Source organism: Camelus ferus, chromosome 18 (genome assembly GCF_009834535.1).
Source record: "Camelus ferus isolate YT-003-E chromosome 18, BCGSAC_Cfer_1.0, whole genome shotgun sequence".
Classification (NCBI taxonomy): Eukaryota; Metazoa; Chordata; class Mammalia; order Artiodactyla; family Camelidae; genus Camelus; species Camelus ferus.
Window position 1 is genome coordinate 11,847,562 of NC_045713.1, and position 21,171 is coordinate 11,868,732.

At 45.6% G+C, this 21,171-nt stretch overlaps 1 protein-coding gene across 2 annotated transcripts; it reads right to left on the reverse strand.

Moving 5' to 3' along the window:
- Nucleotides 1-122: 122 nt before the first annotated feature.
- Nucleotides 123-20,489, reverse strand: RAC1 (Rac family small GTPase 1). 2 transcript variants are annotated; one of them, XM_032460031.1, is made up of 7 exons: nt 20,234-20,489; nt 12,182-12,253; nt 9,532-9,649; nt 4,516-4,572; nt 2,888-2,950; nt 1,966-2,125; nt 123-1,742 (listed from the first exon to the last, which is right to left on the reverse strand). In XM_032460031.1, exons 1-7 carry the CDS (start codon nt 20,266-20,268, stop codon nt 1,612-1,614), a joined length of 636 nt encoding a protein of 211 aa, XP_032315922.1. In that variant the 5' UTR covers nt 20,269-20,489; the 3' UTR covers nt 123-1,611. The 2 variants fall into 2 exon arrangements, with proteins under 2 accessions (XP_032315922.1, XP_032315921.1); XM_032460030.1 differs by lacking the exon at nt 4,516-4,572.
- Nucleotides 20,490-21,171: the final 682 nt, after the last annotated feature.

Genomic DNA, 21,171 nt, shown 5'->3' on the forward strand with positions numbered 1-21,171 from the left:
CCTATGCATGAAAACATGCATTGAAAATGAGCGTCTCCCAAAACCCAACATCCTACAGCGAGGCAGGGGAGCACGTACACCAGAAGGCTGTTCTCCAAGCTCAAGAACTCAAGTATTACCAGTCATGATTCAAGGATTTATTAAGTCATACATGCAAAACATACTGCTAATCGCATTAGCAAAAGATCAATGTAAAAACACTCCACAATTCTGCAACTGTCAATTTAAAAACTTTTGTTCTAGTGGTTGAAAGGTCCAAGCTCGCATTCTTGCCAGTGGGTAAGTAGTACAGAACTTAGTTAGCACGGGTGTACAGAACCTCACAGACCCGGGGAACACCGTCAGGGCCGGGCCAGGCGGCGTGTGTGCACGCGGGAGGCGGGGTTGGTGCTGTTAGTCGAGGTGCGGTGTCGGTCATCTGGCGGGACAGCGATGGTAAGAACGCCTGTAGTTCAACAACAGTATTTTAAGAACTGTAAAGCTGCAACACATGATTTTCACACCTCGTTACTAGAAAACTAAGGAAAGCGCTTAGTAGCTCTGAGTAAAGGAACAGGAAAACAGGAATGCAATTCTACGAACCTACCAAAAAATTCTGATGCATATTCAGAAAGATGTTACACTACACGGAGGCATACTGCTCATGAAGAGGGGGTTCTTCTGTGAGAAGAGCATTAAGTTAGCAACTATGAAAACCACCAGGTCAAAGCTGAATTAAATGCCCAGTTTCAGGAGGGATGGGCAGGTTTAGAAAAAAGAAAAGCTTAGGAAAACACCTACTGGTAATACCGACCTTTATTCATCATCTACCGCATTAGACAGAAATTAACCTTCAAAAATTTTCACCCGTGACACTTTTAATAGGTGATTATGTGTACAATGTAGTGTAAGTTAATCTCCGTATTTTGTCAAAATACTGTCTTCATCCTTTGATCACAAGTGTTCCACACACTCCACCCCAGGGCACCGCAGCCAGAGCAGAATACTTCATCGGAGGGAACACGTGAGGGAGGGTTCTGTTCAAAATCTCACAAAGGCTAATACACTAATTTAAAAAAAAATTTACTATGAAATCAAAGGCTGATCCAGAGAGCTGAGCTGTTACACTCAGTCGCTGTGACCTACAGTACGATGTTCGGTAGTGGACGTGGGCTGAGAGACTGATGCGCTTGGGCCAACACCTCGTGGAGGAGGCGCTCAGCTCCCAGCATCTGAACTAGGGAGAGCACGTGAGCACCTCCTCACCTGGAGGCCCTGTCTTCTCCGAGACAAAGGTCTTTAAACGGCTTAGTGTTCTTAGCACAACAATGCAACTTAGCTCACAAGGTATTTTGGCAACTCTTAGTCTGAGCAAGAATAGGGGCTTTTGAAAAATAAGGCTTTAAGAAAGCTTGTCATTTTAGGGCTAAACTTTAATAGAATGTGAAAGTTTGAACTCTTACACTTTTAAACAAACAAAACCTAAAAATTACTGATTGGTTCAAAATGGTTTTATGGAAAAACTAGTCTGTAACAAAAACTTGGCATTGAGTGCGAAGGCTCCACCATTTGAGCAAAGCGTACAAAGGTTCCGGGGGGGGGCGGGGGGGGGGGGCAGGAGAGGCCAGACGTTTACAACAGCAGGCATTTTCTCTTCCTCTTCTTGACGGGGGGCGGGCAGAGAACCGCTCGGATGGCTTCATCAAACACTGTCTTGAGGCCTCGCTGCGTGAGAGCTGAGCACTCCAGGTATTTCACAGCACCTGCCAGGAAACAGTGCACTGACCACCGGGATCAGAGCAGGGTGGGGCAGCTCCCCAGGCCCCCCAACCTGCGGACCCCACCACCCCACCCCAGCCCCGAGGGCCCTGCTCAGCTGGGTCCCCAAAGGCCAGCCCCCAGAGTTCACTTCCCCAGACGCGACTCCAGCCTGTCACGAAAATAAAAACACATGCAAAGCCAACAAGAGCAATGCAGGGGTCATACCGATCTCCTTGGCCATGGCTAAGCCCTGTGGGTAGGTGATTGGGGTCAGCTTCTTCTCCTTCAGTTTCTCAATCGTGTCCTTATCATCCCTAAGATCAAGCTTCGTCCCCACCAGGATGATAGGGGTGTTGGGACAATGGTGTCGCACCTCTGGATACCACTACACAGAGAGGAGTAAAGTCAGGCCCCTCCTCCAGGAACTGCCTTCACCTAAATTACACCCTCGTGGGTGTCAACCTGTGTCAACCACCCACGTGGTCACTGAGTCCCCATGGAAGCTTCATGCAGGCACTGGGATGTCGCACTCCACCTCGAGCACACCCTCCAGAACCACGGGCCACCTGCGGCGTGTGGTCTGCAAGCCCAGACGCCCAAGATTCACATCCCTGCAGAGCGGCCCTACCTGTCAGAAAGAGAGGGGAGAGCCCCCCCCCCCACCGAAACACTTCGTTTTTGGTAAAACAGGTTAAGTTCTTAGGTCATTTAAAAAATCCCTCACGTATTCAGGGGCAAGAACAAAACCACCTGACCCTGGTCTCCAGTCGGCCACCATCACCCCCACGGGCACGCCCCTGATCACCACAACCGAAGGGCCTCTCACGCTTGTCATTTTGACCAAGTTCATGAAAAATGCCAGAGCAGAAAGGAATAGTCATTATTTTCACTAGAGCAACTCCAAAATGCTTCATTATTTTAACAGGGAACACAGCACTCTGAATCAGACCCTAAACTTCACAGAACTCTGCAAACTAAAGTCATATACCTAGAAAGCTGATTACTTACTACTTAAGTAAAAAAACTAAGCAGTAGAAGTACTAAAACCAACTTAAATAATCCAAAGTTTCTATCAGTAAATGATCTTTTATTTTTTAATGTTTCTTTCTAGGAGCGACAAAATATTTTTCTAAAAAATCCCACTTACCTTTGCACGAACATTTTCAAATGATGCAGGACTCACAAGAGAAAAGCAAATTAAGAATACGTCCTATAAAAAGAAAACACAGTGAGGCACTAAGAAAACGGTCATACAGTGACGATCGCACTTTGCTCCCTAAACGCTGCTGGGAGTGGATGTTTGGACCGGCGGGGACACGGCGCACCCACAGCTCCGGCGGAAGCCTGCTCCCTGACCCATTCTGTGTCGCCATCCCTCCCAGACCAGCACCAGCATGTGAAGCACCAGTTACTTGTGAGATGGGAGCCCAGGATGAAGTATGCTACAAAGTTACTTGAGGCTAAGAGGCATCTAATTCAGACCCCGGGAGGCCCCTTTCCCGCCATTCCCACTCCCACTGGGAACTCAGCGGTCGGAGCCTACACAGGGGTGAGATCAAGTATCAAGCAAAGTACTGCACCAGTATTTCTATAAAGCTTGGTCTTGGCTTCTAAAAAGCAGAGTCAATTTTAAAAACATAAGCTACAAACGGTTTGCTTTTCATTTGCTTTCATTAAGCTCCATCAGAATGTGAACTACAAACATTTTTAGATGATCATCGGGTTCCAACGACACAGCTCCTTAAAGAACTGCCGTCAGAGGCCTGGGCACAGGGTCTCAGGCATTTGGGATGCCGGCGCGTCCCTCCAGGAAGGAGGGCGGTCTGCTGTGTAAGTGGCGGCCGGCCAGCTGTCAGAGCTTCTCGGACCCAAGTAAGGCCTCTGGAGAACTTGCACCACATTGTGTAAAAAGTCAAATTTAAATATTTATCTGTATTTAAAATGCCCAAGACAGGAGGGTAGAGCTCAGTGGTAGAGCGTGTGTGCTTATTAGCACACATGGGTCCTGGGTTCAATCCCCAGGACCTCCATTAAAAATAAACCAACAAGCCTAACTACCTACCCCCAAACAAAAACAAAAGAAAAAGGTAAGTTACAGAAAACTACCCCAAAAAGCCCCAAGAATTTCTAAAGTGCTAGGCTTGTACTATACAAACATTCTCCTGGAAAAAGGCAATTATGCTCCTTTGTGAAAGGTCCAATTCCCAAGCCAACTTCATCGCCCAGCAGGCACCTTGTACCTGAAAGGGAAGAAGCACCCCACACAACAGCCTTAAGTAAATGACATTTAAAACGCCAGTACATGCACAAGCTGGTCCAAGAATCACCGCAGCACTCGGGCCCTGAGCTGATCACATGTTGCGAGCAGGGTGGGGTTAGCGCACCAGCACCGCGCAGCCGCGCCCCGACACCAAAGCCGGAGAAAGAAGGGCCCGGCAGCCGTGGTTAGTCCCGCTCCGGCCAAGCACGACCCCGCCTGAGCTTCCAGTTGGAGCCTCTGCATCTCCCCGGACCAGCCTGGGGGGGTCCTTTACACAAGTCCCTCCTGTCCCTTGGGAGTAGGGAAGACAGCAGTTCACAAACTGCTTTAATTCAACCCACTAGGGAACCTGTCACGTTCTAAGCAGGTTTTATCAAGTAAAACCCCAACCTTGAGTGAATTAAACATAAAACACTCAAGGAACCGTGAGGCTCAATAGGAAATCCTAGGAAAACTCAGTGAAATGAGAGAACAGATAAAGCTTGAAACTGAAGTCGACGGAAAGGTTTACATACAGCGATCGGCTTGTCTTTGCCCCTGGAGGGTATATCCTTACCATACGCTTCTCCAACCTAGTAATGCAGGAGAACGTGGTTTGAGTTTGGCAAAAACCAGAGAGAAGAGAAATCAGTACCACCCATTACTCATTCTTCTTAATTGTGCCTCGACCCTCCCAAGGGATCTAAGAGCAGATGGCAACTAATAGGTCTACAATACCAAGTGCTCCTGAACAGCTCCATCAGCCTGGCCACCAGGGGCACAAGGAGGTGCCCTGTCAAGGTCAAGGACGACGGAGACAGAGGTCAGGCAAACCCTGGGGAGGGGACAGAGGCGCTCCTTCGCCCATGGCAGCACAGATGGTTCTTCTAGCAGAATTTACAACGTGCCCAAGAAGCCTATGGCTTCTGCTAAGGGAGGACGTGTTAGAAGAGTGTCCTTCCCTCAACAGGGGCCTCCGTTAGTACCAGCACAACTTCAGAGCTCTCTGGCCAAGTCTCAGTCAGACACAAGCCCAGCTGAAGCCAACAGAAAAAGCACATGTGAACATAACTCTGGGATGAAAGGCTCCTCAGGAACATGGCCAGGTCCGAGAGCTGTGACCGTGACCGTCACCTGTGCAGCACCTCCTTCCCCGGTGCTGGGCGTTTGGTTTCAATTCAGGGACCTGCTCCACTGAAGCGACAGCCTTGCTGCTCTGAGACCCGCAATCCACCCCCGCACCCCCAACGTGTTTGAAGGCCACCCGGAAGTGACAGCATCTCCAGTGTTTATCACAATGCTTTCAATTCACTTCTTTGTTCCAATAAAAACTGAAAGACTTCGCTCTTCCAGCAACAAAGAACCCTGGAATTCTAGAATTATGAGAAAGACAGGCAAGACAACTATTTTAATTTCATCTCACTCAAGCTTCTCCGATTTCCAATTCAAAGCAAATATCAAAGTTTTCTTAACTATCCTGGCTTAGTCTATAGGCTGTTTTTGAAGCTTCGTCCTCCCAGAGACTTGACATGATGCCACAGCTTTACTGTGATGCCGGGGCTCGTGGGGATCGGCCACAAAAATGCAGCTTCAAGATGCCTTCTAACAACATCTGTTCTACCCTCTTCCATTTTTAAGAACATTTTTTGATGGAGAAACATGCTTTCCATCCTACATTAACATCTCGCCATCTGCCTGCTCCTTCCTCCTTCCGTGTTCCTCTCTGGGCTCAAACATGGCTTCAAGAAAACTCTTCTGGGGGAGGGAGCAGCTCAGTGGTAGAGAGTGGGTGCTGAGCATGCACCACGTCCTGGGTTCAATCCCCAGTACCTCCATTAAAAATAAATCTAATTACTGCCCCCCCAAAACCAAAACCACTCTTCCAGGGCCTCTGCTTAGCTGATCCTCAAGCACCCACTCATCCTGATCTTTCCTCTCAGACCCAAAGCCCCTCAGCGTCCAAGCTGCTCCACCCCGGCTGGGAGCCTCCCAGCACCGCCAGGCTCAGGCTCATCCTGTCACCTGGGCGGTCAGTCGTCCTGGGTCCCCGGCCATCCTCCCTCTGGGTCTGAACGCTGCTTTCCTCAGGGCGGCAGGACACTCCCCCACACCAGACCCCACACCCTGCCTTCGATGGCCCCACTGCTCCCGCACACAGCCCGTTCTCCCTCACTGGTCAAGATCACAGCCTGGACCCGGCCGCTGCCCCACCGCCTCATTTCTTTCATTTTGTTCTCCAAACGCTTTCCGCGTGGTTTTTACTTTCAGGCTTGGAATACTTTCTCCTTCAGGCATTCTGTGCACTGAGAGAGGACCAGGATGCATAAACGTAGCTGAGAGAAGCAGCGGCAGACGTGTCCCCACTCTGGGGCTGCTGAGAGAACAAGCCTGACAAAGAGGAAAGCAGCCCCCCACGCGGGGAGCCGGCCCGGCGCTCCCGGCTCCTCTGGGGCGCGTTCCTGAGGGCAGCCCCCCAACACGGACCCCAGGCGAGAGCCGAGCTGGGCTGAACACGCGGAAATGAGGCCCAAAGTAAGGCACAGAAACCACTTCACAGTCTTGTTCCGGCCAGACAAATACGCAGTCACCGTGCCAACTACAAAAACACCAGCCGGCCTCCTGGCCCACTCAGATCTCCTGACTGCTGTGCCCCAATCACAGCCTGGCCTCGCTTCGTCCCGTCTTCTAGGTAGGATTTACTAAAATGTCCACAGAACTACCCCGTTTCCCACCAGCATCCGACCCAAAGCAGATCCTCGCTTCCTCCGCATCTCACCCCACGGCCCCCGGGGTGTCTGGAGTCACTAAGCCAGTCCTGAACCGCCCGTGCATCTCAGCGAGCTCCGGCTAGAGGACACCGGTGCTCCGCCAGCCAACCCAATAAAGCCTGGCGCCTTTTGAAAACCAAATCAGCCAAGCTCAACTTTTTCCTAAGGGCATGGCCGTCTGCCCAGCGCTTCACCACCCTTCTCAAGTCAGAGCACACACAGAAAATGACGGTGCTGGTGGACTCAGGTCCCGGCTGCCTGCAGACACAGCCCGTCACACACATCCCCACTCACACCGCGGCGTTCCAGGACAAGCAGGCCAACAGGCTGGACGCACGAGGCTGGGCCTGAGCACCTAACCGAAGACGAGCACGCAGAACTTCCCAAGGTTCCCAAAAGAGAAGAGAAAGATAGTTTCTTAAAGGATAGAAACCCCTAAGGATTACTTAGTTCAGAAAATTAAAAACCTGAAGGGCAAGTTATACCAGAAGCTGCCTACTGTCTTCTGGAGAACAAAGTGGAACTAATGGTTTAAACAGTTTAAACTCAGCTACACAGAAGATGCCAGCAGGAAATGACCACAGGAAACACACGTCTCTTTTTAGGTCACAAAGACCTAAAAAGTAGGGAGATCTGGATAAAAAATCACCCAGCTGGCCCTTCAGGAGTGGCCAGGGCACCGTCATGGATGAGCCACATAAACAGGCCTGCGGAGACCGGGTTAGTACGAAGTTTAGAGGTTTCCCTTTGCCAAGAAGGAATCAAGGTGCCAGCCTGTAACTTCCAGGGCTGCTCCTCTTGGTAGGACAGCGTGGCTCAAAGGAAGGAGAACTTTAGGGTCCAGTACCTCAGCACTCACCCCCCACACTCCCCAACACCCTCAGTAGCCAAGATAACCTTCTCATCTCCAAAGGAGTCCAGGCAGGCACGTCTGCTAGTGGGCTGCTCCCCTCTCCTTGCTCCTCAGCACCCTCACACCCCTGTAGCTGGGACATGGTGTGTTACGCGCCGAAGTTCAGGTATCTGACAGGAAATGGTCTGCTGCCTTCCCCGGATGGGCAAGTTTAAGTCCTGGCCCAGAAGGGCAGTGCCCACTTGGATTTCAGGCCTCACACAGCGCAGCCTGGTACCTCGGTAGTGTTCTTTAGCATACAAACTGGGAATCCTGCCAAGTCACCTTTGACTTACAGTGAGTAACTGCCTCAGAGAAGAGGCCGCACCCGCCCTGGACCCTGAGTCACAGGAGGTGGTTCCCTTTCCCAGAAGTGCCACACCACCCTTCCAGACCTCTCCAGCTGGTTGGAGACTCTTATCCTACCGATCAGTACCGAGCTCTTTGAGCTCTGGAATCACCAAGGACCCATCGTATAGAAGGGTCTCCTAAACATACTGAAGAATTCAAACCATTTGGTGATTAGGGGCTGATTTTTAACACATAATCAGTTACTTTTTTACAGGAGAGTAAGGGCAGCCAGCCAATTCAAGCCTCCCATTTCATGGTTTTGGTCTTTGTTTAGCACTCTGATCAGAACTCAGCTGAAGAACGATCAGCAAAAAGAGCTACAGCTCAAAGGAACCGTATCTGGCAATTACTCCAGCAGAAAGTAAGCAGAAAAGACAATGACTGTTGCTTGGAAGGAGCTGTAATAAAAAGTTTAAAACTATCATTACTTAGCAGGAAGTTCATTTAAAAATAAAAACAAAAAACAAGATTTGGGAAGACTTGGGTAACTTAACTAACTATTCTCACTCACAATACCACCCAAAACAGAGAGTTAAATCTGTCCAAGGGTCAACACCTGTCTTCTCCAGGATGTTTCCCTGATCCTGACCCCTGGGCCACCAGGCTTGCTGAGGGCAAGTCCTGCAACTTCCACTCATCTGGACCCAGCTCTGAACCGAGGATCCCCAGACCTACCAATATAGTGACACACAAGTGGAGGAAGCCTCGGACTGTTCTGTGTGCCCCACATACACAGATTCAAGTGACCCTAAGACCAGAGGTGAAGAAACCTGCCCAGGTTGCAGACCCACAGACCCAGCGAGAAAGAGGGAGGGCAGGATCTGAACCCAAGGAATTTGCTCAACTGCCTCCAAACTCCCCTGGCCAGTGAAGTCACCAAGTCTCCGAAGTTGTTTTATTATTTAAAGAAAAGTGGCTCCCAGTCAAGTTTTCACCAGCTACTGCTCTAATGAACTTTGGTAAACAGAACATTTAGTCATCTGATGTAGAAGCAAATCCAGTCTGTAAATTTTTCTGACTAGATACAATGGACAACACATTTTTACAAAACTGGAACCTCAGTCGACATTGAGAAGACTTGGGTACTAAAACTGTAAAAAATGAACATGTATTTTATAGAAAAACAGTACTAAACCTTTAAGATTAGTTACTAACTTGATTTAAAGAAACCTTACTCTTAACTGCTTAATTTGATTCCACAGAATCAAAAGTGTGACAAAGCAAACTAATCTGCAAACTAACTGCTGTTAAAACTGGTTTGCAGAAACAATACAACACCTGTTTCACAAAGCTCTCCTAAAACTACACGGAAGAATGTAAAATGCACAGCACTGCAGTCAATAACTGGTAATGCTCAGAAGCTAAAGGCAAACAAAACCCTGGTTTGCATCTATTCACTACTGTATTTAACGTTCTTCGTTACTGCCTGACGTACCCAAAAGACGGCAATACAGGGAAACCCCCAGGTGATATGGAATTAATTAAACAATCAGGAATTATGTATTTTAAAGGACACACTGAGCATCAGTCATGCTCCTTACTGTCTGCGGGTAGGAGAGGGGACGCAATCGGTCATAGTCTTCTTGTCCAGCTGTGTCCCATAAGCCCAGGTTCACCGGCTTCCCATCCACCATAACATTGGCAGAGTAGTTGTCAAAGCTGTAGGACAGAGTAAAAATGGTTAGTCTTTGGCCCTGGAGCGCAAGGCACAGATCCAGGACCAGAGGCCTGTGAGCTGAGAAGACAGGAGCAGACCTGGAGGCAGCCGGGCCAGCGAACCCCCACCCCAGCATGCAGGCCTGAGAAGAGGCCCCCTGAGAGCCAAGAAGTGGAGGGAAAACGGGGACTAGGGGCTGGAGTGAACAGAAACAAATACACACCTAGAGAGAAACAAGACCGAGCTACTAAACTTAATCAAGACAAGTCACTGTCACCCATAAAAACCTGCTTGCTGTAAATGAAGAAAAAATTAAGATCCTTCTCCCCAGGAAGAAACACAGTATCAGGCACCACCACCGCAGCACCGGTAGTGCCTCCGGACGCACGGGGAGGGAGGTCAGTGGTCAGGTCCTGCTGCTCGCCTGCGCCTGCAGCCGAAGTGCAGTGGCCACACAAGACAAGCCGCATCTGAGAAGCCACTGGGTAACCGAGCAGCTCCCAAGTGAGTCCACCAGATCACATGTGTATTTAAATTAATTTGAGGCTGCTACGCACAAATGAGGTAACCCTAAGAGGAAGCCCAGAAAGCCTACAGGCTGACGGGGGAAAATAAGGCCGACATTAAAAAGTGACTGTAAATACCATGGAGTAGTTTTTTTTTTAATATTTGAAAATTAATTAATTAATTTTATTTGGGCGGGGGATGTAATTAATTTATTTTTAGAGGAGGTACTGGGGATTGAACCCAGGACCTTGTGCGTGCTAAGTGTGCACTCTACCACTTGAGCTACATACCCTCCCCCTCATGGAGTAGTTTATTAAAAAGAAAACCTGGCATCACAATTTAAACCAGGGTAAGTACCACCCAGAACACAATACATCAGCCTTCAAAATAAAACTCCAGAATTAATTTTTACATACTTAAGACTGAAAAACTTCAGATGTGACACTGAAGTCATGGTATGAATATCAGGTTCCAATGTGGTTTATAAAAGTGAATGACCAAACCAGCTTTCATAAAGAAAAGGTCTCCTGTACTGTATGTCCGATTCAGTGAGAAAAGGCTATTCAGTAAATGGTACTGTGGCATTTTTTCAATCTGTGAAAAAGAATCAGGTGTCTGCCTCATTCTATACCAAGAAATAAATTCAAAACGAATTAAAAATAAAATCTTTAGGTACAAAAATCCTAGAAAAAATACTAGAGAACATTTTTAATAAGACATAAAACTCAGGAAAGAAAAATGGCATATTTACCTAAAAACGCAGAAGACACAACGAAGTTCAAAGACAAATGAGACAGGGATAAATATTTCCCACATACAGAAGCTTCATTGGTAAGAAAAATTTTCAGTGGAAAAATAAGCAAAGGATTTCAACAGGCAATTCACAGAAGACTGGGCAGACAGTAAACATTCGAAAGATTTTAACCTCACCAGTGATCAGAAATGCAAATGAGGAGGTAACTTTTTTCAACCCACGCTAACCACAGTAGTACTAAGGGGCTGATTCGGTCACAGCTGGTCAAGGTGACAGCCCTTTGGACGGCAACTGTGTAGTATCTACTCAAATTTAAAACACCCATTCCCTTTTGATTTGGCACAGTTCTTCTAAAAACTGAGCACGTGTGCACAAAGACACGTGCAGTGATATTTAACACAGCACTGTTTGTAATGATCAGGGGCTAAGTCAGCTACAGTACTTCAAAGTCATTAACAGCTGTCAATGGTTTAGCTCTACCCACATGTGTAGATTAGGAAAGTCCCCACCATAAATTCAGGACAACGTAAACAGTATGGCTGCACTTTTATTAAAACATGCACAGGACTCCTAAAAGCGTGGGCTGTGTTTGAGGAGAACACAGTGGGGACTGAGCAGTTTCCTCTCCACCAGCAGGGCGGCCCCAGGACACAGTGCCCCCGGCCGCAGGGCAGTGCCTTATGAGGGTCCAAGACATAGGGCTCCTTGGTAACCCCATCATCCAAAAAGCACTTTTCCATCCCCACCCAATTCTGCTGCCAACAGGGAATAAGCAGCTCCGCAGCCAGCTGCCCCTCCCGTACACCACCCACCTCCCCACCCCCTACATACACACCCAGGTTTCCATTCCAAAGCCCAGTAACTCAACAGTGACGTGTAACCATTGGATTACTTGCCAGAAAAGGCCAATTTAAACATAATGGAGTATTTTGTTCCAGTTCCTCGACCCTTCACACCAAGAGCCCAGGAAGCCAAACTTATCCGAAACTCTTAACATTATCCTGTCTCTGTTCTTCATAGTTAATTAACTTTCATTTCCTGAATATCTAAGAATCAATTAAGAAAGCTGTGTTTCATCACTATGCAGAATCTTTACATTAAATATTTTGTAAAAGCCCAAACACCTTATAATTAGACTTCAATGGGTGAGAAATGATTACAGACATTTAATCTTATCTGTTCATATAAGGATTAAAAAAGGCACAGCGAAACAAAGCTTAATGTACTCCAAAAAGCACATCACAGACAAGTCAGTTTAACTCAAGGTACTTACACAGTGGGGATATATTCTCCAGGAAACGCATTGGTCGTGTAACTGATCAGTAGGCAAGTTTTACCTACAGCTCTAGACAGAGAGAAAAAAATGGTGTTAAGTTGCTTAGTCAACATGAATGCAATACTAACTAACATTATTCGGTTAAAATAATTCATAGGAAAATCAAGTGGTATACATCAAGTATTGAGCATTAAACAGTTTCTAAACCATTTATTTAACATTATACTTATTTTTATTCTGAAATTTAAAATCAACAAATTGGAACTACCCAGAAAGGCAGAGTCTGGAGAATTCACATTGTTTTGGGATGAGGTATCAGCTCTAGCGGTCGAGAAATAGTTAATAAGCACAAGGTTCAAGAGGAAGAATATTCTCAAATTGAAAGTCTCTTCTTTAAACATCTCTAGAAAGCTTTCATGCAAGAATCTTCAATTCTATCCTCAAATTATTTTGATGAATACTAATATGCAAACGGAGCTTTCCTCTCCAACTTCCACTTTGTTGCTAAGTAATCTATTTTGCCCACTGAGTGGCAACTCAAATCCCACCACCCGCCCACAGCCTCCCTCTGGCATCAGTTATGACGGAGTCACTACCCACCATAGAACTGCTCTCACTCTGATCATCTGTACTCACATGCCCCCTCCCTACTCCCATCCTCACACATCACTTTTAGGGTAGCTAACTTATTATGTTCCAGTGTTAATTAATGGCTCAGGGGCTGGAGTAATTTCCCTAACAGTTGTAAAGAGAAGAAAGCAGCAAAGAGGAGTGGAGAAATACGCCCGAGACAGGAGGGCCTCCTACACAACTGGTAATGGGGACAGTGTGCCAGGTGGTGGCTGAAAGTCTTCCAACCACTTGAAAATTTTTTCAGTGTAAAAACTGAGATGATCACTGCACCATGAGCCAAAACACAGTCTCCAAATTTTACAGCATTCACAGGGTGACTTCAGGGGCTTCTGAGGGTCCCTAGATTCCCAAGGGTTCACCAAATGCTCCTCACCAGAGCCCATCTCCCTGCTGTCCTCCGCGGGCTCACCAAGGTCACGTGATACACTGGAGTTGAGTTGCAAGATTCTGCTGTTCAATCTCAACTAAAATAAATTAGGATTCACTATAAAGAAATTAAGTGCTTCTCTAGTTCCCTTGCACTCTTAGTTAAGGCAAAACCCTCTCAACCAGAGCAGATTACAAGCCCACGCAGTTTTGCCAATACTTGTTTCACTCATAACATTATTAAGAGCTTAACAAAAGTTGGAACTCCCCCACACCAAAGATCTCACAGTCAAACATTACATCATCAGGAGGCAGCTTCCAACTCCTAAAGGCTTTCTAAACAGAAATGACTCATTGGCCATACATTTTGTTAAAAGCTTAGAATGTTTAAAAAAAGAATAAAAACACACGCACACAACCTGTTTGAGTAAGAGTTTAAGATTTGAAGTCATTACCCTGGCTGTGCGAACCATAGCCAACTCACCACCTTTATCAGTTAGTGGCTAAAATTTCTACTTAAGTTTCAACTTCCTTATGCCTCAGTTTTCTTAACCGTAAAATGAATGCAAAACTATCAATCCATTACAAAATTGTGAGCATTAATTCAATTTCAATCTATACCAACAAACTGGGTGTTATACCAGAAGTACACCAGGTACTAAAGATACTGCAATGAATAAGACCTCATGGAACTTACACAATTATTAAACTGAAAAATGAAGAATGCAATTACATAAAATTATAGGTGTGATAACTGTTGTTAAAGATGTTCTGCAAACGCACAGCAAAGGGATCTAACCTAGTCTTGAGAGCAGAGGAGGCTGCATGTCACTGAGACTTATGAGGCGTGGGGACACAGCAGGGAGGGACGCTCTAGGCAAAACCATCAGCACACAGGTAGCCCCAGGCCACAGGAAGCCAAGACGCTCAGTACAGCTGAGGAACACAGAAAAAAAAGGGGGAAGCTGCAGAGGAAAATCTGAAGAGGCTGTCATCTATTTTGGTTAGGGACATGGAACTTGATCTTATTTGGGAAGTAACCGAAGATTTTTAGTTGCCAAGAAGCCATTAGATTTGCATTTTTAGAAGAAGCCTCTGCAACAGTGTGGAAAGAGGACTGAAGAAGCTGAGACCAGGAAGCAAGGAAGCAGCTGTCGCCACATCCCAGGAACCAGTCCCAGCTGCCCGGACCCCAGAGGAGTTTTAGGGCGCAGAGAAGGGGGCCATTCCCAGAGCCACCTATACGTGAGTAGAAGCAGACAAGCCTGGCTCAGCAGCCGCAGGGTGGATGTGGTAGCTGAGAAAGAGTGGATTCTGAGACCAGGACAAATGAATCTCTTTTCAAAATAAAAATGTTAATAGTTGCTGCCTCTTAATGTCAGAGATAACCAGCTAGAAAGGCTTTAACTGTTATGTTAAAATGTCACAGTACTTCAAGATCCCATCTCAAGTCTCTCCTATACGTATGAGCAACAAAGCCATTACTATAAACACCAAGGGGGTGTGTATATCTCAGCTGTAGAGCGCGCTAAGTCCTGGGTTCAATCCTGTGCCTCTGTTAAGAGGGGAAAAAAATTAAAAACAAAACAAAACAAAACCAAAAAAACGCCACCAAGTGTTTTAAATGCTCTAAAATTTTCTTTTCCTTCAGCTGAGGCGTCATCTTTTAAAAGGATCAACTGCAAAGAAATTCAAGGTACTGGCATAACCTGAAAGTAGCTGAAATTTTACTACCAATCATCATTTGCCATAAACTTGTGTTCTACAAGAAAATTATTAAAGTATAAAATTCTGACTTTTTTAAACAAGTAAATGTCCAATCTTTGATTTAAATATTTACTTTTTAGAAACAGATAAAAGAAAAAAGGGTTATTTACCCCCAATTAGTGTATTTATTCACTCCTTTTTAACACACTCCACAGATAAATGCCAGAGGCCAAAGTCAACACTGGGTGTAGGCAGTCACAGCGTTTCCCACAGGAAGGTGAATGCAAGCATTTAGTCACAGCCTTGACGACGCTGCTGCAGTTTCTGGAAGTTACTGTTTGCCTTGGGATTTCCAATTTTATATATTTAACTGTTCGGTTCAATTTAACTGCTGTTAAGTCTCGAAAGTGATAAGGAGTCTACTGGAATAAACTTCCTGCTTTGTCTTGTAGAAATAATCAGGACCAAAGCCAATAACATCTGTTCCTATTATGTTCTTTATCTTCCTATTAGGAGAACCTTAAGGAAACTGTTTTTCCTTAGAAATTTTTTGGTTAAGCTTCAGTGTTACTCCCCGAAATCTGTAAGCCAAAACTTTAAAAGCACATACAATCAATAAATCTGGAAACATTGGCAATTTCCTCACATTTAAAAAGCGATCAAGGAAAGTCAAAAATAAGAACATTCTGCATTGCCTTAAAAAAAAAAATTAAGGGGGGGGAGGGTTAGCTCAGTGGTTAGAGTACATGCTTAGCATGCAAAGTCCTGGCTTCAATTCCCACTGCCTCCAAATAACTAACTAAATAAATAAACCTAATTACCACCCCCCCAAAAAGAACCCAAAAAGGCAAAAGCAAAAAAAAAAAAAAACTTAACAAAAAACTCCAACAAATAAAATAAATATTTTAAAAATTAAACTTAGGACAGAAAAACCAGATTTCTCCAGTGACTATTTTAACCAAAAAACAAAAAACCCTACATTTCTGTCTGAAAGTACCTAGATCTTTTCCCCGCTAGTTTTATTTAAGGTATAACTGACACACAGCACGGTTTAAGTTTAAGTTGTACAACATAATGATTCAACTTACATACATGACCGAATGATTACAATAGGTTTCGTGAACATCCAAATCTCATATACATACAACAGTAAAGAAACAGAATAAAATGATTTTCCTTGTGATGAGACCTCTTAGGATTTATTCTCTTAACTTTCATCTATAACACAGAGCAGTATTAAGTATCTTTACCATGCTATACATTACATTATATCCATCTTATAACTTGAAGTCTGTTCCTTTTGGCTACCTCCTAATTCCTCCTCTCCGGACTCTAAAAGTCCCTAGGATCCTAGGGACAAATTAATAGAATGTGGTGGAACATAAACTGTAAGAATCAAATATATATTCATGCTTACTGCATTAATGAAAGACCTGGAATGAATGTTCTCAATTTACACGGAGAAATGGGGTTTGGGGACTCTTTAACACTCGGTCTTCAGTAAATGCTTAACTACGCAGAGAGTAAGTTCAGAAAATGTATGAATTAATAGAGAAGTTTAGTGCCACAAAAACACAAAACCCTATCTGATGTTCTGCCACTAACAAGGGACATCACAATCACCTTACAGAAAGCCAGTCATTACCACCACTGGAGGCTTCAGAAAATTCAGATTCTGCAGTTACTAGAACACGCAAGGCTGAAGATGACAGCTGGTACCTGTGACAGAGTCCGAATCTGAAGAAGCCGTTACTCTCACTGCCCTTCTAGAACCATGAAGCCTACCCCTAGGGCTGGCGAAAGAAAACAGAGTTCAAAACCAAGAATGTATACCTAGCTGCGTATCACCCCCATTCTCCTTCACAATCAACTCCTCTACAAACCCTCTTAAAATATTCCCCAATAATGGGAAGATGTGTGATAAAGTAAATAGAGCAGCCTGTTGATTACAGAATCTAAGTGGTAGGTATACGAGTGTTCACCAGACAATTCTTGCAACTCCTCCATGTTTAAAATTTTTCATATTAAGATGTTGGGTGGAAAAATTCCATCTGACGACATGTGGCCCAGTAGCAGGATTCCTGATAAAACATCTTTCTAGGAAGACTACACTGACATATTAGAACTATCAGGTGACACAGAGAAGAGAAAGTAGGAAGTACTAAGCCATTAGATGACTGTCGCAAAAGATTCAACATTACAGAAGGTGGCTTTAAGGTTTCTAAAACAGACTCCTGATACTCCTCCACTGAACCCAACCCCAAACTTTTAGCTGGAATTATCATCTGAAATTAAAATTAAAAAAAAAGCTTTATGTATAATTTTACCAACCAAGATCAAATACTAAACCTAATCTGGAAGCCAGTGCAGAATTCAATCACCTTTACAACAACTCAAAAACATGGAAGCCCCTGTCTTGAGACAAAAACATACAAAAACAACTGATGAAGAGCTTAAACTCATGGATTTTGCCATCACTGACTGCTCAAAGGAAGAAAGCAGGAACTGGTGTACATTCCTATAAAGATGACATCACGGAAGGCATTTATCATGCTCAACTAAAAAAATTCCTAGACAGCAATGTCTAAATTAGACACTGGGCTGGAGAGACTCCTAGAGCCTTCTGGAGTGAAATGAGGGGGGCTTCAAGTCACTCACCCCCAGCCTTCCAGTCAAGCAATGCCAAAACAACACAACTAAAAATGGCTATTCATAAATATTTGAATGAGAGATGCTGTCTTACCTAAGTAAAGCTGAGAGAAAATCTTGGGGCAGAGGTCTCCCAAGTAAAAGTGACAGACTCTGTGTTCAGGAAGGACTAACAGAATCAGGATCAACAGAAGGACTAACAATTAAAAATATCAAAATTTATCTCATATTTTCTTCTCAACACCAACTGAATTGCTGTATAGGAAATAATACATTAGAAGAATATAGACAAATTGGTGCTAGTCATAAATACAGTTATGACACAGCTTTGAACCATAATTCCCAAGAATATCTTTAAAATAAGGAAGCCTGCAATTTGTGGAACCTCAATCAGTTTTCCTTTGCTGCTTAAACTGCCCCTAATTGCCTGAAATTCTACATTAAGTAACTTCTTCACCCCACAAAATTTAGACTCACACTTACCACTTTAACAATTTTTAAATAAAACATTCTAACTAGGAATCTATTTTATTCAAATAATAGTAGAAGCATTTTTGGTAGAAAAATTATGTATGCTGACTTTTCACTGAAGCAATGTTTGCTACATATCGTCCCTTATTTAAAGTAATATGGCTCAAATTTTTTCATGAAGGTACATTTCATTCCTAATATGGCTTAGCGGTAGTCAATATCAACGTCAAATGTAGTATTAAGAAACTGAGCTCAAGTGGTAGAGCACATGCTTAGCATGCACAAGGTCCTGGGTTCAATCCCCAGTACCTCCTCTAAAAATGAATAAATCAATCCAATTACCTCCCCCCAAAAAATTATTTTTAAAAACCCTGAAAACTCAAGGCCATTGTCTTTTATGCCTAATACTCCCTTCACAGAGCCTAGCAGTGCCTCAAAGTAATAGAAACAGCAATACTAATACTGGCAGCTGGCAATTAATATCCAGCATCCTGTTTAATCCTCAATTTCCCCTTGAAGCACCTCTCTTGGGGGATGAGTGATCTGCTCAGGGTTTCCCTGCAAGTGGTGAGGTGGTGATCTGAAGGAAGGATCCAGATCCAACAGTAGGCATTCAACAAGTATTTGACTAGAAAAACAAGGCAATACAAACAGCAGAGGTCCGTATTTTTATATCTGCTGTGTTTACGTTGTAGTTTTAGACCATTTTCAAATAAGATTATTACCTTCTATGATTAGATAATTTACCTTATAAAAAACTAGTATGTATTATTTCATATCTGAGCATTACTGATTCAGCATTTTTAATTTTGAAAGGAAGTTCAGGTCATTTTAAATGTTCCCAAGACAAAATGACATGTTTTAATTCAGTAGCAGAAAGATCAAAACTTCACTTAAACGAATTTACTGACTTCACTACTAAACCAATTAACTGAACATTTCCCCCCCAAATTAAACCTTTCTTTCAAAGGGTTAAAAAAAAAGTACCACATTGTAAGTCACCTATAATTCAATAAAAATTTTAAAAAGTATCATATGTATTCCTAAATAGGTGAAACGTACAATTTCTAATTATACAGATATAGCCTCGAAGTGTTAATAATCCTTCACATCTCCGAGTCTGCCAATCATACTGACAAATCATAAAAAATCAGTTGTCTAACTGTCCCTCATGGATCTGAATTAGTTTTAAAACAACTTCGAATGTCTAATTTGCAAAGATCTAAATAAACAGAGAACGCCTAAATTCACTGAGACGTATAAGCAACATGAATCCTATTGACGAGTTTGGGGGTACAGGGATGCCAGAGCTCTTCCTTCAACTTTCTAAGACCCGAAAAATGTACCAGTTGCATTCTGAGGTTGCTCAAACTGGCAGTAGTTCTCGGAGCTTCCTTGTTCACGCAATGCTGAGACACACAATTTTGCTCGGATTACACTGAGATTCTTGTTTCCAGGGAAGGAAAAAAACGGCATAAGACAAGTCTTGTCTTCCTCGAGGGCCTGTAACCACCACGGACAGTAATGAAAAGAGACGCCTCGAGTCCCAGGGCAGCTCGGCTCAGGGAGCGTGTTCTGCTACAGTATCCCATTCCTAACGCAAGAAGCGAGGCCAGCTGCTTCTTTTTTTTTAATGACCACACCACGTTCAGAGAAAGGAACAGTCTTAATCACACCCAGCTCCTCGCAGCTAGCAACCTGAAAAGTTTCTCCACGGAAGAAGCAAACAGAGTCACTTTAAAAAAAAAAATCACGAAAGTGGCTAAGTACCCTCTAGGAAACCAGTTTAGAGTCACCAAACCAGCCTGTGCACTTATTCCGCAAATACGACCGCCTTGTGACCGCCAGGACACACGGAAGCTCTCAGTGCGGCTCGAGAGGTTCATGTAAAAACCAAGAAAGGGTCCTTTTTTTAAGAAAGAAGAGTCCCTAAGCCTCCCTCACCCACAGGCAAACGGGGAGGGTGGCGGAGCGGCGCTGGGCGAGTTCGGCCGGGCGGTCAGCGGGCCAGGGAGAAAGCGGGAGGGTGGAGTTCACTTTTCACTCAGGCCGCCGATCGCCCATTCCCTCCCTCCCTCCCCCACCAAAAAAGCCGGAACCAGGCCCGCGCCGCCCGGTCCCGGGGAGGGTGGCGGCCCGCGCCCCTCGCCCGACCCCCGCGAGGCCCGGCCAGGACCCGCGAGCTCGCGCCGCCCGCCCCCGGCCCCCGGGCCGCGCACTCACCCGTCTCCCACCACCACACACTTGATGGCCTGCATCTGGGCCGCTCGCTGGGCCGCGGTGGCGGCGGCGGCCGGGCGCTGAGGCGAGAAGCGACGAGCTCGGGGAGCGGCGGGCGGGCGGGCGCGCGGCTGCGGGCGGCAGGGCGCGGGGTGCCGGGGCCGCGGTCCACGCCGCCTCGCCCTCCGCCGACGGGAAGCCGGAGCCCAGCTGCAGCCACCACCCAAGACTGGGGAAAACTGCAGAGAAACAGGAAATGGCCGCTCCACTCACATCCGGCCTCCCCTCCCCCGCGCCGGCGCCGCCGCTCCCAGGCTCCGGGGCGGGGCCGCTCCCGCCCGCGCGGCTCCCGGGGTTTCTCTCGGCTTCGGAGACGCTCGGGCGCGCTCGGCTCCGGCCGCGGGGCGGGGGGCGGACCGGCCGCCATCTTTGTGCGCCCCGCCCTGCCCGCCCGTGTTCGGCCTCGAGCCGCTCCTTGGCTTCCAGGAGCCTTGGTTTCCGGGAGCGGGTTCCCAGCGCCTCTCTACCAGCTCCCGTCCGAGGCCGTCTGAGGCCGTCCGAAGGGCGGTGGTCTGTCCGTTTCATGTGAGACCCGTAATTTAGGCGACGACAAGGTTTTTCTAGAAAATTCGGAACCTAAAACTATGAAGAAAAGACCATACTCGTACCATTATTCAGAGCTAACCATGTTCATTCAGCCTAGAATGTGTTGCACTTTCCTCCCTTGCGTATACATTTTCTAATTGCTCTTAATCAACTTTTTTTAATGCCTTGAGCCTTCAGTGTCCTGTTTTGCACCAAATTCTGGGGATCATGCTCTGTTAGACCATTAAAGGGCGAGTATTTTGGTGTATTTCCTCTTAGTCACGTCTTTATATACATGACGAACATATTTAAAACAAAATTGGGAAATCATGCTGAACCATTGTTAGAACATTTTT